At 36.4% G+C, this 15,381-nt stretch overlaps 1 protein-coding gene across 1 annotated transcript; it reads right to left on the bottom strand.

Annotated features, from left to right (window-relative positions):
• Positions 1-3,406: 3,406 nt before the first annotated feature.
• On the bottom strand, positions 3,407-7,498 carry LOC143607710 (pyruvate dehydrogenase E1 component subunit alpha, mitochondrial-like). The gene is made up of 8 exons (XM_077083064.1): positions 6,826-7,498; positions 5,593-5,672; positions 4,342-4,419; positions 4,160-4,255; positions 4,008-4,079; positions 3,865-3,918; positions 3,697-3,762; positions 3,407-3,565 (listed from the first exon to the last, which is right to left on the bottom strand). The coding sequence occupies exons 1-8, from the start codon at positions 7,496-7,498 to the stop codon at positions 3,521-3,523; spliced, it is 1,164 nt and encodes a 387-aa protein (XP_076939179.1). The 3' UTR covers positions 3,407-3,520.
• Positions 7,499-15,381: the final 7,883 nt, after the last annotated feature.

Raw genomic sequence — 15,381 nt, 5'->3', positions numbered from 1 at the left:
CCGAGATTGTCACGGTTAAAAAAGAAACAAATGAGGAAAATACAAGGATGCACAAAGAAAGAAAAGTAACGCATGCGGAATATAAAAAAATGAACTATGTGAGATAAAAAATGCAATTGGAACATGAACAAGATAAGGATTTCAAGTTTCCCACAAAGAATCTATCTCATTTGGAACTTTAGATGCAGGCTTTTTCAAAGAAGAAAAAGAAAAGAATCCTAGCCAAATACACGGAAGAGGATGAGGACACATTGAGTATTAGTTTTATTTTAGTTAATTAAGTAGGTTGTTATGTTTTTAATTGGGTTGTATTTTTTTATTTTTAATTTAAGTATTGTTATTTTCTTATTAACTTTATTGTTAAAAGAAAAAAGAAAAGAGGTTAAAGTCCATCGGGGCAAACAACGGAAGGGCAACATTAGGAGTTTTATTGCCTCTAGTGTCTACGTTAGGGATAAGTTCGTTACCGTACCGGTACCGACCGGTACGGGTATCAAAAATACCGATCCCGAAAATCGCCAAATGTTGGTACCGGTACCGAAATATTGGGTTCGGTATCGGTATAGGGACAATACCGGTATTGAAGGTAAAAATTCAAGAAATACCGATATCGTACCGGTACCGGTACCGTACCGATCCCGAAACTCAAAACTTTGGTACCGATTCGGTACCGGTACCAAGTACCAAATGCTCATCCCTAATCTTCTACGTGACAGTGACGTAACGTTGTGGAGATGCTTTCTTGCCCCCTCCACATAGAATGATCTAATACATGCACTTTAAAAATAACAACTAAATGAGAGAAGAATCTAAAGGGGTGAATCCAAAGATAAAAGAGTTGATGGATATTGTTATTTGAGAATGTGTAAGGAGCATGATTCTTTATACCAACTAGTGTATTACAATATATTTGTTAAACACTGGTAATAATTATTTATACAATCTTTTTAGCATCGTTTTATTAAACAACTATTTTATTTGAGGTTGGGGTCGTTTTGAAGGTGCGAAAAGGTCAATAATTTTGCCATTTTTCTAAGGTTGTGGTACGCTACAATTACCGAGTGATACTATTTATTTAAACAACTTTTTGGAACCCTCAATATATACATAACATATACACAGGTGACGTATGTATATACATTCAAAAGTCTTAAAAATCATGAGTAGAACCACAACTATAAGCAACTATACACGTATACACACATTTAGGTAGTGAATCTCCATGCCCACTTAGGGATGTGTATATATATATATACATGTATATATTAAATATAATGTATCCATCGATTATAATTCATATTTACACTTAAACTTATGATAATTATAACTCTTAATTTTGTTGCCAGGAGCAGTTCCGTGGCATAATCATCATAGATTTTACACTCACTTTAGATTTACACTCAATTTCACTAGTTTCTCTATTTCATTCATAATCATTATTGTTAGCGAAATCAAGTAAATATCAAGTTTAAATCGATGATGATTATGCTATCGGAATTGTTCTTGGTAGAAAAAAAGTGAAAGTTAGGAATATTAGTAGTTAATATGTTAGAACGATTTATTAATATTGGCCAACAAGTCATAATTAGGTTGTGTGCTGTCATATAACGTCGTAGGGCGTTTTGGGTGCCAAATCAGCACATTAACTTTGGTAACAAGCGTTATAATGGAATAATTGTGGTTGCTAAACTTTGAGCAAGTGGATCCAAAACACGAACGCGAGATTTGTAGAACTCTTTACGACTCTTTTATTAAGAAAACGACAAACGAAAAAAAAACTTAATAAAACTGATACATGGGACCTAGAGTATATATAAACCCATGGTTCCAATCTTATACTAACTCAAATACAGAATTTGAATCCAAAATAAGTAGGATTAAATAAAATAAGACTAACTTATTTTATAATAATAAACAAATAATTATATTAAATATTCTCCAAGATAGTAGGAGCTTTCAATATGATTTTGTGTTGAACACGTTTAATAGTGGTGACCTTCCATCTTAGAGATAAGTGTCTCTATCAAGTGGGCTAGCTCCACATTGACTCCTAAATACAAGTATTTAACTACTAAATGAAAATAATTAAGTTAATTACATTATTGAAATTAATAAAGCTGAAGCACTTTATATAATCCAACGTGATTGGTGGCATCAAGACATCACCGTTGCATTGAATGGTAGACGACCCGTGAGTGACAACACGGAGTACAACACCAAAAGTACTTGCATGTCTGCAAAGGCCCACGGACTTCCTGGTGGGCTGATGGACCAACCAATTATTCAACAGTTTTAAACTACAGTATCATTCTTATGTTTACTGATGCATTTTTAATTAAATTTTTCTTAGTAAACTTCTTTTATGTTTTATATGTAATGTAATATCAAGGAAAATACCAATTTGTTTGGCAAAAAACTAACACTAATATATTGTCATTTGAATGTGTTTTTTTCTTTAAATTCACTCTTAATAGGTGTTACAATCCTATCATTGTAGTTAGGTATTAGAATCTTATGATTGTAGTTATTCAGTGATTTTTTCTTTTTTGTTTTTAAATTTAACAAAGTATTAAGAAAATAACAATGAAAAGAAAATTTACTTAAATAATAACCAAGTTTTATAGTTATTAAAATATATCAATTTGAAAAAAAAAAGATTTCATTAACTAGTACCCAAAATTTATATAAACTCATTTAGATTACTTAATTTTTATAAGTTTCTATCATCTGTTAAAAAATTCATAAGTTTTTCTTGAACAGCCGATGAATAAAATTTGACTACCCGGAGTAACCCAATGGTAAATGTGACTCCAGACGCGCATGATTGTAGATAGCGTTGAGAAGTTCAAGCCCATCATCTCTGTTCCGGAGAAATCCTGTTGCCGGAAAGCCCACCACGACGAAACCTGGTTTGGAATTGAATTTGAGCTGGACCAAATTTTCACTTCCCCTCTGATACCAATTAACCTAAAACTCATTCATATATTTTTTTAAAGAATTATGTTGAACAAAACTATAACAGACAGGAGACATATATGCCGAGCGATCAGGATACGAATAAAGAAAATCCACACAGGCCTGGTTGAACTATTCTACAATGTACTTTAGTTGAACTAAAAAATATGTTCATTTTTCTTCTAAAAGCTGAAACTTTTATAATAAATTCAGCAATGCCATTTTTTTAGACAGTCAAATAAAAAGAATTGTTTGTTTTTGCTTAGTGATTCACATAACCCATAACCCATAACGACAATTCAATCAGTAAAAATCCAGAAATCAAGCATGACAGGAACAAGTTTACAAATTACAAGTCAAAAGCAAATAAAAACTCAAGGATGATAAATGGCAAGAGCATATGATTGGGTTGCCAAAATGAATCATTTTTCTTTTAATTCTTATTGCCATGACATAAACCAAAAATACAGAAAAAAAACAATGTTATATGCCTGGTCTTTCTGTTCTCATTATTCTTGGATTGAAGAAGATAATGTTTAATTCAAATTTCATATATGTTATTCATTCAGGGAAGTGTAGCTCTGAGTTCTTTCCTGTCAGTTCCAAATGACTGAAAATAAAAAACAAAATTAGCACCTTTAATTCATCACGAAATAGGAATTAAAGCATTAATTAAAACAAAATAGATCATAACTGATAAATGACTTAACGGCATAATTAACAAGAAATAAAAAACAATACCTCGACTCCAAGTCCTTTACGGTAAACATTGGTAAATAGTTCAGATTCTTCTGGCATAGGGCTTTCCTGTAATTACACAGATAAATAATTGTTGACTTAATGGTCAAAATGCATTAATGAATAAAAAAACAGAGAAATTTAATGGTCAAAATGTGACAGGTATGCTACCTTAGCTTGAGCAATTGCTTCATCAACTTCTTTTCTTGCTTGTTTCTCAATGTCCTAAAAAAGGTTATTAAAAATATTTACGCACATAAGATTTAAAATCACATACAAAATAGATATGTGGAAACGAAGCATATTGATATTACCTTTAGCTCTTTTTCAGTGGCTAAATCATGAGCAAGAATCAACTTTCTAATTCTTTCAATAGGATCACGTTCCTGAAACGGTAAATTGCACATTGTTAATTTATTATTAACAGAATAATTGTTTGATGGAATATGTTAAGAGACTGACGAACCTGTCGGACACCGCTAATTTCATCACGAGTACGGTACGTGCTACCAGGATCAGACATAGAGTGGCCATGATACCTATACGTGTCCATTTCAAGAATCTGAAAATAAAGTTAACCAAGTGATTATTAATTCCATGAAAATTTGAATATGCATGAAAACCATACAAAAGAATTTCACTACTTACAATGGGACCATTCTTCAATGCATGTTCCTTTGCAAACTTGCAAGCTTGTTTGACAGCAAAGGCATCCATGCCATCAACCTATACAAGAATACAAGTTAAGATCATCTTTAAAATACAAAATTTTGATATCCATAAAAAGATGATCTTGAAATTTTGATCTCAAATGCAGTGTTTCTAAAATCATGTCTATTACAGATAGATGATGTGTTAATGAGACAACACTTCAGCACTTCCAAAGATGTGAAATCGCAAGGGTAATGAAGTCAAAATAACTTTAGGCGTTAAGCTATTGTGATTTTACCACCATATACTAAAAAGCCATCTTAAAATAAGCCAAGCGCAACTTAACAAAATGACTATTTATAAAATGTTAATGCATAAGAACTAGGGGTGATAAAAAAAAGTTGAAACCGTCCATACCAAGTTTAATTGGCCGAATTAAGAGCACTATGGACTGGTTTATGGTTTGAAAACCTGTTTTGAGGATTCGGTTCATGGTTTTTGGTTGGATTACTCCATATAAACCGGACCAGCTGTGTATTAATATATAATTACCTTATAAAAATATGTATTCTCTGGATAAAGCGGCGACTTGAAATTTGAAGTTTCAACAGCCTTTTAGAGGACCAAATTCAACTCTTCCAAGTATTCCTTTTATTTAACATTTTTTAAACATAAAAATTTAAAACTCTAAAACTCTTACAGCACAATTTTATAATTGACAAGAAATGTGTTAGTATGGTAACTAAGTCATAGGTTGTACTCATTTGAAATGACGACTACAGAATGAGCACTTAAAACATGTGTGAATGTGTATATCAGTATATGGTCACAGTGTCTAGGGGTGTTCACAAACCGTCAAAACTGATCAAACCACCAAAATCAAATAACTCTTTTTTAAAACAAATTTTAATACAAATTTATCAAAATTTTAATACAAATTATGGTTTTTAAAAACATCTTTTTTTTTGTTTAAAATCATAGAACTGGCATTAACCAAACCATCAAAACTGTAAACACAGGCCAGATAGGCAAACCCAACCAACCTGACCGATTGGGGTTGTATTTTTCCAAAACCGTAGTTACAAGGTCGGCCCAAATTTTTAGTCAAAACAGGCCAAACTGGACCGTGAACCCTCATAACAACGGTAACTCTGTATTTTAGTATGTAATTTATCTAGAGTCAGATGTGATATATGACAATTCTCGTACATAAAATTTGTGAAGCAAAAAAACACAGACGAAACTTACCTTCAATCCAGGAACATAATCTCCTCGCTTGTAATAAGCAGGACTCTTTGCAGCTCTCCATTCAGCTGTACCCATACCATCTGCATCCCAATCCAAGAAACTTCAATAACTTTTTAAATCACAGATAAATAAAAACAAGATAAAAGACCTTACAAACTCATCCAATTATGCCTTAGAAATTTGTTTAATTTACTAATTTGTCAGTGGGCTTATCATGTCTAGCACTTAATGCTGAAATAATTATATACTTCTGTACAATTCAATGACCACATAATTGAATACTTGAATATTCTAATTTCCAATCCAGTCAACTAATCCAATCATATATCTCGCATAAAGTACATAACATGGTCCCTAAAACTACAACCATCACATCTTAAGTCTCTAGATCATGTTTATGATTGATTGAAGACTTGAATTGATTCTATATTTAGTGATTGTTCTCGCAGACCAAAATACACCTTACAAGCTCTTCCAAATATTTGTTAGAAGTACACACACGTTACATCATTTTCTACATTTTGTTTGATTCACTAATTCACTTAATACCTGCATAATCATAAATTAATACTATTCAATTAAAAAATAAATTAATACTACTATGATCCATAATATATTTTCGACATTTGTTTAATTCACTAATTTGCCGGTGTGATTATCATGTCTAGAATTTAATACCCACCTAATCATATAATCTTGTACAATCGAACTAACATATTATTCAATACTACTCTGATCCATAAAATATGTTACAAAAAGTACATATCATGGTCCCTAAACCACAGCCATCACATCTCCAGTCTCTAGATCATTTGCAAACACTTAACTTAACTCCAACTCCAAAACAAGTATAATTTCATACAACCATAGCAAATAACACAATCAATCATAATAAGTTTTAAATAAAAGCCTTACAGTGATTATTCTCACACAACAAAATTTGCAGATTTTTATATTTTACTGGTTAACCGAAATTAACTGAACCGAACCAAACCATTCGTATTTTCATATTTTTCTAGCGTTTATACCTCCATTTCATGTTTTATACCACCGTTTCATGTGTTTATATCTTCATTTCTTGTATTTATGAATCCATTTCATGTATTTAAAAGTGAAATTGTAGCCCAATTTTAATTTTAGTTACGAACCAAAATGAATAACCAAAAGTTAACCAAACCAATTAACCGAATTAAACCGAAACATGAATAACAGTCATAAAACAAAGCCCCTTACAGTGATTATTCTCGCAGACCAAGATCGCGGGCAAGTCCCAAAGCGCGGCCATATTCAAAGCCTCAAACAGCTGCCCCTGATTCGCCGCTCCGTCCCCATACATAGCAAAGGTGACATGGTCCTCCTTCCTAAACTTCTGAGCAAACGCCAGCCCACACCCCAACGGCACCTGAGCGCCCACAATCCCATGCCCGCCGAAGAAACAGGCATCCTTTTTATAAAAATGCATCGAGCCGCCTTTGCCCTTGGAGCAGCCCGCCTGCCTGCCCATCAATTCAGCAAAGGATTCCAACAACGTTCCACCGCGTCCGAGGAATATGCAGTGGTCACGGTAGGCGGTTATTATGCAGTCTTTTTTGGTGATGGCGGCTTCCATGCCGACGCAGACGGCTTCCTGGCCGTCGTAGAGGTGGCAGAAGCCTCGGATGAGTTTGGATTTGTACAGGGAGTCGGCTGCGATCTCCATGCGGCGCATGAGAGCCATGTCGGTGAAGAAGGAGAGGAGTTCTTTGGGGTTGGTGCTGACGGATCTGGAGGGTGGCTCGCAGTTGTGGCCGGTGAAGGGGACGCTGGTTTCGACGGTGATGTCGTCGGTGGTGGTGGTGAGCAGGCGGCGGCGGAAGAAGGAGGTGGTGGTGGAGATGGGTTTGAAACTCCGGCGGGCGAAGGCCATCGGGTGGAGTTGGCTGTTTGGTGGATTGAAGGGTTAGGGATGGTGGAGACCAAATGAAGGAAAAGGAGTAGAATAGAAAAAGAAAAGAATTTGATTGATATAATAAAAGTGAGTGAGGTTTATAAAAATATCTGGATTTCAATTACAAGTTGTATCCTTTGGGTTATACTGGTATACCATGAATCTAGTCAATACTTTTCACTTGTGGTAATCTTTTATATATATATTTTTGAAAGACCAACAAAGGTTATATTCACAAACTAGCAAGGAGCTAGACCAACAATACATCCACCAAAGTCAATCCTGAAACAAAACGACACCAACAGCGAAGCAACAGCAAAACACTCCTATTTCCAACTAAAGCTACGCCAATCTTCCCAAGTTAAGCCCCTTCTTTTTGACCGAGATTTAACCCACAAGTAACCAATAGCTTGACTTCTTCAAATACATTATACGGGAGAATCGGGTTCCCATTATGTACTCTATCATTCCGCTTTTTCCAAAGACACCAAATAGTTATCAAGCACATTGCGTGAAAAGTTTTAGACTTTTCTGTGGAAGCCGCTAAGTGTTTATGAAGTTCCAACAAGTCTTGCATACCAAATGCATAAATCAAAGGAACTTTGCACCATTGGGAAATTAAACACCATAAAACTTGAGCAACCTCACACGTGATAAAAATATGATTGACCGATTCCTCCTCCCTTTCACAAACCGAAATGTTTCTCCTAAACAGTGCATCCCGCGTTGGAAGCCTATTAAGCACGGCTCTCCACGCAACAAAACCCACCTTCAATGGAACCCAGCTATTCCATTTAAAAACTGAAGCAGGACAACTTAACTGCTTTTGCAACAGTAGACTTTTTAACCCACGGATCACCTGAGGAGTCACCAGACCAAATAATAATCCCTTCCAATTTTTATTTCCACATTCTGACACAAGGAATAAATTCTTCCACGAGGACATGCCCCATAGGTGCCATACGCCAATCCCATTTTCCACAAATCACACCATCCCACATGAATAACCTGTCCGCCACCGAGCATTGTTTGAGAATAAATTAGGGGACCGAACACACAAAGGGCAGTCAACGAGCCAATTATCTAACTAAAACCACGTGTTTGCCCCATTATTAACCTCTGAGCGAATCATCTTACCCACATCCATTCCAACCAGCTTAAGATCCTCCAAGCTTTTACCAATCGGGCCCGCGAATGATCTTTTTACCGGGAAGCCGGACGACGACCGGGAGCAGATTACCTTCCACCACAAATTGCCTTTTTCATTTTTGAACCGTTATCACCACTTTGCTAACAGGGAGACGTTTATATTTCTCAAGAAACCCAACCCTAATCTTATATTACCTTACATTTTATTTGTACTTGTTTACGGGAGGGTGCAATTAGGGGGTTAATAAAAACAAAAAAACACCTTGTAAACCGAGCCGTATCCGTAATAAAAAAATCGATATGAATTTTGAATTCGGGTTTCGGATTGGATACGAACCATGTAATTGGGCTTGGAGAGTACTATGTATCGGAACAAATTAAGATTTTTTTTTTCAAAGTAGTTGGTTTAAAAAGAAAAAAAAATGGTTTTTAGGTGTTTGACAATTGACCAAATGGATTTTAGGTGTCCAACCATCTGAGATGGCTGAATCACATTTATCTCTCATAGTGGTGTTCCATGTAAGCGATGACGTGTATATTTGTTGTGACTGTATCAGTCATCTGAGATGGATGGATCCAAATTTATTCCATTAAACATAATTTGGCCACTTGGCAGCATAAGATGAAACCAGTCATTTGAGATAGCTGAATTGAACTCCGTATTTTTAATTATTGCAAACTCGCTGGCTTACTTCTTTGAAGATGCAAAGATGATTTTAAAGTCATGTAATGTAAGTTAATGGCATATGACATCTTTTGAACACAATACTTACTATTTCTAAGCAGAGTAAGTCACGAGAGTTTATCCATTATACAAGAATAATTTTAATTCTACAAAAGAACACCAATACGTTTTCCCTATATTTCTCAAGTTACTACCTCATATTAATAAATTTTTAATGGCGATTTGCACTTGTGTAATGCATAAAGGTTGAAGGTTGAACAGATACATAGGAAAAAAAATATTGATGTTCTTTATTACAATCAAAATTCTTGTATAATGGATATACTCTCATGACTTGCTATGTATGGAAATAATGAGTATAGTGTTCAAAAGATGTCATATGCTATCAACTTACACCACATGACTTTTAAATCATCTTTGTAGTACATCCGCGAGTTTGCAATAATTGAAAATACGGATGTCAATCCAGCTATCAGATGGCTGGTTTCATCTTATGTTGCCAAATGGCCAAATTATGTTCAATAGAATAAATTTGGATCCAGCCATCTCAGATGGCTGATCCAGTCACAACAAATGTACACGTCATCGCTTACATGGAACGCCATTAAGAGAGATAAACGTGATCCAACCATCTGAGATGGCTAGACACCTAAAATCCACTTGGTCCATTGCCAGACACCTAGAAACCCCTTTTTTCTTTTGAAACCTACTACTTTATCAATAAATTAGTTGGACTAAGAATATAAAACAAAAAAGTGTGTGATCAGTTACAATCAAGCCTCCGGAATATTTTGGAAGAAAATATTTGAAAGTGGCTTGAGATAATGGGCAAACCGTTTGAATATCGGGGTAAAGAAGCTATTTAAGCCCATTGGAAGGTTGTAAACTAAGAATGCCAAAAATATGCTACGAAGGGACCCGGTTGGCGTAGCGGGCAAAACGACACCAACATCCAATCTTGAGTGTTAACCGACTTTCAAACTCATAGGAAACTGGAAGGGTGGCAAGGGAAGACGCTTAAATATTTAACTTCATGGGAGAAATTTTGGGTTTGCCTGAAATGGAACGGGGCACTCATCGTTCTGGTCGCTTGACAATCCGGCGCATCATCCCAGGCTACAGAACGGTCGAAGACCTCGCCTTCGACAAATCCGAGCTCACCCCCTCCGATGCTCGTAACTTCAACCTCGTTGATGAAGACGAGGATGACGCAGTTAATTTATGGGACAACGACGTACAAGAGTTGGCTCGACCCCTGGGGATAGGAAGAAAAAGAGTGGAAAAAAGTGGAGGGTTCGTCGTCGTCACAATCCGATGTGGGGGCCCATGAAGAACCAGACCGACTAAATGATATGTTTGGTCGTTTCGAAACCCGAAACGTGAAACGTACCGCTACCTTCCAACATGGAAACGAAACCAACGAACGACTTGCCGGTCTATTTGAATTGCGGCAAATGGGGCGAGACTACGAGTTTCTCGTCTCAAACGGGTTTAACGAAGATGCCGTATTATTGGAAGAACGACAAGTACAAAAAAATGCTCGAATTTTACAACTTAGTATCAATTCGGTACCAACGATACCAAATTAGTACTGAATACGGTACCCGCTTCTTTTACATGGTAAATGGTTATTTTACATGGATCAAGTGTGACATAACAAACCTGAAATGGGTAGAATAGAGCCCAATTAAAAGTTCCGTGGCCAAACTGCCCAATAATTCTTATGGTTAGTTAACTTAGGTGGCAAAATTTGAAAAGTAGGATTGTAGGATGGCCAAAATATTGAATTTTCCTTTCTTAGTTAGGCATTGGCTGTGTCGTGGGATAACTAAAAAGAGCTAGTTATCGTGTCATGTCACTGTCACGTCGACAATAGAGTTTAACTTAACTAGCGTGTTGTGGGTTAAATTTGTTTAAATAATATATAAAATAAAAGAAAAAAAAAGTAAAAAGTAAATCACTATGTGTTTGTTTAAATATGATTGGTGAGTTTGGAGTGGACCCCATCCACCAAGAGGAGATCGCGCCGTTGTTGACATAGCGCTGGAGGGCAAGAACTGGCTAGGCACTATCATGATTATTTGGGTGTTGTGGTTTAATGGCGCCATGGGTTGATGACTAGGACCATGGCGTCTTAGGGGGTGTTTGGGATTTCTTATGAAAACTCCTTATAACTTTTCAATAAGTTACAAAAGTGTAACTTATTAATCTTTCCGTCTCATATCAAAAACAATCTCAAACACTTTATTCATTTTCAAAAAGTTAATAAGTTATAAGTTGATAAAAATAAGCAATCCCAAACACCCCCTAAGCCAAAGGCTGGCCTGCAAATTTCATGCTACAAGTTCACTTATTGGTGGATGATCTATCACACTATTTGAAGCTGTTACATTTCTTTCTGGTTGAGGGTTTCATACCAAAATAATTTAGGAATCTAAATCCAGGTCATACTCTAGAAATGTTTTTTTTTTCCAATTTTAAACAACAAATTTTATAAAAGAAGAATCATTGTCTTAACTATGATAAAGAATATATGATTCTATATATACTTTAATAACACGATTTTGAAGGTTGTACAAATTATAAATAGGGTTTGAGCTACTTTCAACCCATTTGACCCCCTTTGTTAATTTTTTTATATAACTCGTTTGAGATTAAAAAAAAAAGAAACTATACGGGTCGAACCATTCATAAGTAAAAGAACTGGAATTGTTGCAAAAGAAAAAAAAAAGAGATTTGCATAAATAAACTGTGAAACAATGAAATCAACATGGAGAAGTCCACCTTGTGCTGACATAATGCCTACACTGCATCCGAAAAGAAGTGCATAAACTATAAAGGTAATTGGCATACATAGGCAAGCTATAATAAACTACTAAACTTCTTTTTTAGAACGAAGAATAATGGTTAAGCCCTTGGAAAGCTCTCAGAGGGATTCGACGTTGTGAGGCCAAATCCACCCAGTGATGCTTCACATGACGTTGAACCACACATGAGTAGGTGAACTCACAACGTCAAACTAGAGAAACCCTTAAGTGATCCCTCCAAAATGTTGAAAGCTATAAACTACTAAACTAGAAATATGAATAGCACACACCTGTCATATAACATGTTTCTGATATGGCATTTTTTTAATGTAATGTAAAATATAGAATTCTCAAAAATCAAATTGTCTAACCTAGAAATAGAGATCAAACATTATTAGTTTATTACATTACGTATTCCACAATATGGGCCATGCCTTTTCATCAAATTTTATATAGCATAATGTGATAAAAATGCTTCAAGCCTCCACATGCAAAGTGACTAACTAGTCAACAGTAGAAGAAGTCAGAGTATGATCGTGGGCCAAGATATTTGCAAGTTAGTTTTGTTTGTTTTTGAATAAGTTTGTTTTGTTCAACGTGTCCTTTATTTTAGTATGTTTGTTATTTTCTCTTCTTATTTAAGAATGGTCCTTGTGCTCAGTAACTTCACAACAATCAATATTAAAAAATATTCTCTTTGATCATTTCTATTGCTTTCATACTCTCTTATTTTTCCTTCAAAACTATAATCACTGATCTTATCAGTGGTATTATTATGATCCTTTGAAATCCACAAAGACAAAAAAAAACTCCCTTCATGTAACATCCCGAAATTTCCAAAATGATATTAATTATATTACTTAATAATAGAGGGAAAGTTTACTCGGGTTATCGGGAAATAAATAAATAGAGTAGGAGTTGGTATGGGTCGGGCTAGCGTTGGGTAGTGGATATGGGTTTTGGACTTAGATTAATGGAGATGGGTTAAACGAGAATGGGCCTTAGGTCCATGGGATTTAAGGGATATAAATATCCCCTAAAACCCCATACCATCATTCTTTCCATCTATTTTCTAACACACTCCAAAACACACACACCACACACCACCAACACCGCCGGCCGGCCGAGGAGAGGAACGGACAGATCCGAGAGAGAGTGAGGGCTAGTTGTGATTAACAAGTTGAACAAGATCCAAACGAGCTCAAAAAGGTATGATTCTTGATCTTTGAAGTTTAAAGATCCGAGCTTTATAGCGTATATACGACCGGAAACGGTTGGGGAACGTAGGGGGTGATGTCGAACCATAGCAAGGGTGTTAAAATCGCTCGAAATGCTGGTCAGAAACTAAAACAGCGGCTGATCTGGACAACTTCGCCTTCAAAGCGATAACTTCGCCTTCAAAGCGATAACTTCGCCTAAAGCCAAGTTCGCCTGATGACAACTTCGCCTAAAGCCAAGTTCGCCTGATGACAACTTCGCCTAAAGCCAAGTTCGCCTGATGACAACTTCGCCTAAAGCTAAGTTCGCCTAAGGTTTAACTTCGCCTAAAGTCAAGTTCGATTAGAAAATAAATTAAAAATCTAATGAAAAATGTGTTAAGACAGTTAATGGAAATAAAATTTTTCCAATCTGACCTGGCAGCTCGACCCCAGCCAGGGGCTCTGCCCCTTGGACCCTGCTAGGGGCTGCCGCCCCTAGACCCCGCTGCCAGGGGCGCTGCCCCCGGACCCCCGTTCGTTGTGGGTCATATAAAGATAGAAATACATTATGAGAAGTGATAGTTAATTGATACGTATACTTGTTATACAGTCAGCCGTGCACAACTGAAGAAAGGGATTACGATTAACGGTGAACGTAACCGTGTTCAGGTGAGTTTCTAGCCCCATTCCTTGTTATGTTTTCGGGGCTGTGTGCATACTCGATGTGTTGTTAATACATTTATCCTAAGTGATAAGTGTATGCCATATGTGATATATGTGATGGATATGAATGATTGCTTGTCGGTACGCGAACGATCTTCGGATATTGCGCGTACTGTCAGGTTAAAAATAAAGATACGAATATTATATATCGAAGATGTATGAACATTACAAATGAATACTTGTCGGGGCGCGAACGATCTTCGGATATTGCACGTATCGACAAGGGGTATGGTTGTTAAATGAATGATGTAAAGAACGCCTAGAGTGTTCTTATGCTATAATGTAATTATTGTATATGTGAGGTATGTGTATACAGGTACACGAATGGTATGTGAGTCCTACGTTCGACATAGTAAGTTAGGGTGGCGAATCCCTCTAACTCCTGTTGGACATAGACTTGGCAGGTGATGGCGTAGTTAAGGACTGCGAGCCTTATACGTGATGTAGATAATAGATGTAAGCATAGGAAAGGACTGTGAACCTTATACGTGCTGATTTTGTAGCATAGGGGAGGACTGCGAACCTCGTACGTGCTATGAATTAGGTTGCAACATAGGGAAGAACTGCGAACCTTGTACGTGTTGTGGATGTATGTCAGCATAGGAAAGGACTGTGAACCTTATACGTGCTGATTTTGTAGCATAGGGGAGGACTGCGAACCTCGTACGTGCTATGAATTAGGTTGCAACATAGGGAAGGACTGTGAACCTTGTACGTGTTGTGGATGTATTATGGTATAGGGAAGGACCGCGAACCTTGTACGTACCATAAATGGTGAACATAGGTAAGGACTGCGAACCTTGTACGTGTTCACAACCTTGAGTACGGGTATAGACGGCGGACTATGAACGTACTCTCGGTAGACTGAGGTTAGTGATTGTAGATATGTATGTATGTATGGTAGCAAGTATGTACGTAGAACAGAAGGGTAACTAATGATGTATGGATATGTATCTACGGATAAGTATGTATGTGTATGTATGTATTGTATGGCGTTCGATTAACTAGAACTCACTCAGCGTAGCTGACTTTTAGTATGCACGCAGGTGAGCTGATTACAGAGCTAGCATGAGGATGACGCATGGCATGGATTGAACGGCTGGTATCTGAAGAAAGAAGTAAAGATGTTTTAAATATAAAGTTTTGTGTTATGGTATCAAAGAAAAGATTTAATGTTTTGTAACAAATGATTGATGTTTTATATTCCGCGAAAAGTTTTAATAAACTCTGATTTGAAGAACTGTGTTTATGAGTAAATCCGACGCTAAATTAGGGCCACCGGGTTCGGGGCCTTACACT

The sequence above is a fragment of the Bidens hawaiensis genome, unplaced genomic scaffold, assembly GCF_021521415.1.
Source record: "Bidens hawaiensis isolate Kalapana, Puna unplaced genomic scaffold, B.hawaiensis_p1.1 tig00085716_1, whole genome shotgun sequence".
NCBI classification, from domain to species: domain Eukaryota; kingdom Viridiplantae; phylum Streptophyta; class Magnoliopsida; order Asterales; family Asteraceae; genus Bidens; species Bidens hawaiensis.
Note: the sequence above shows the minus strand (reverse complement) of the source record. Positions and strands in the feature narration are given on the sequence as shown.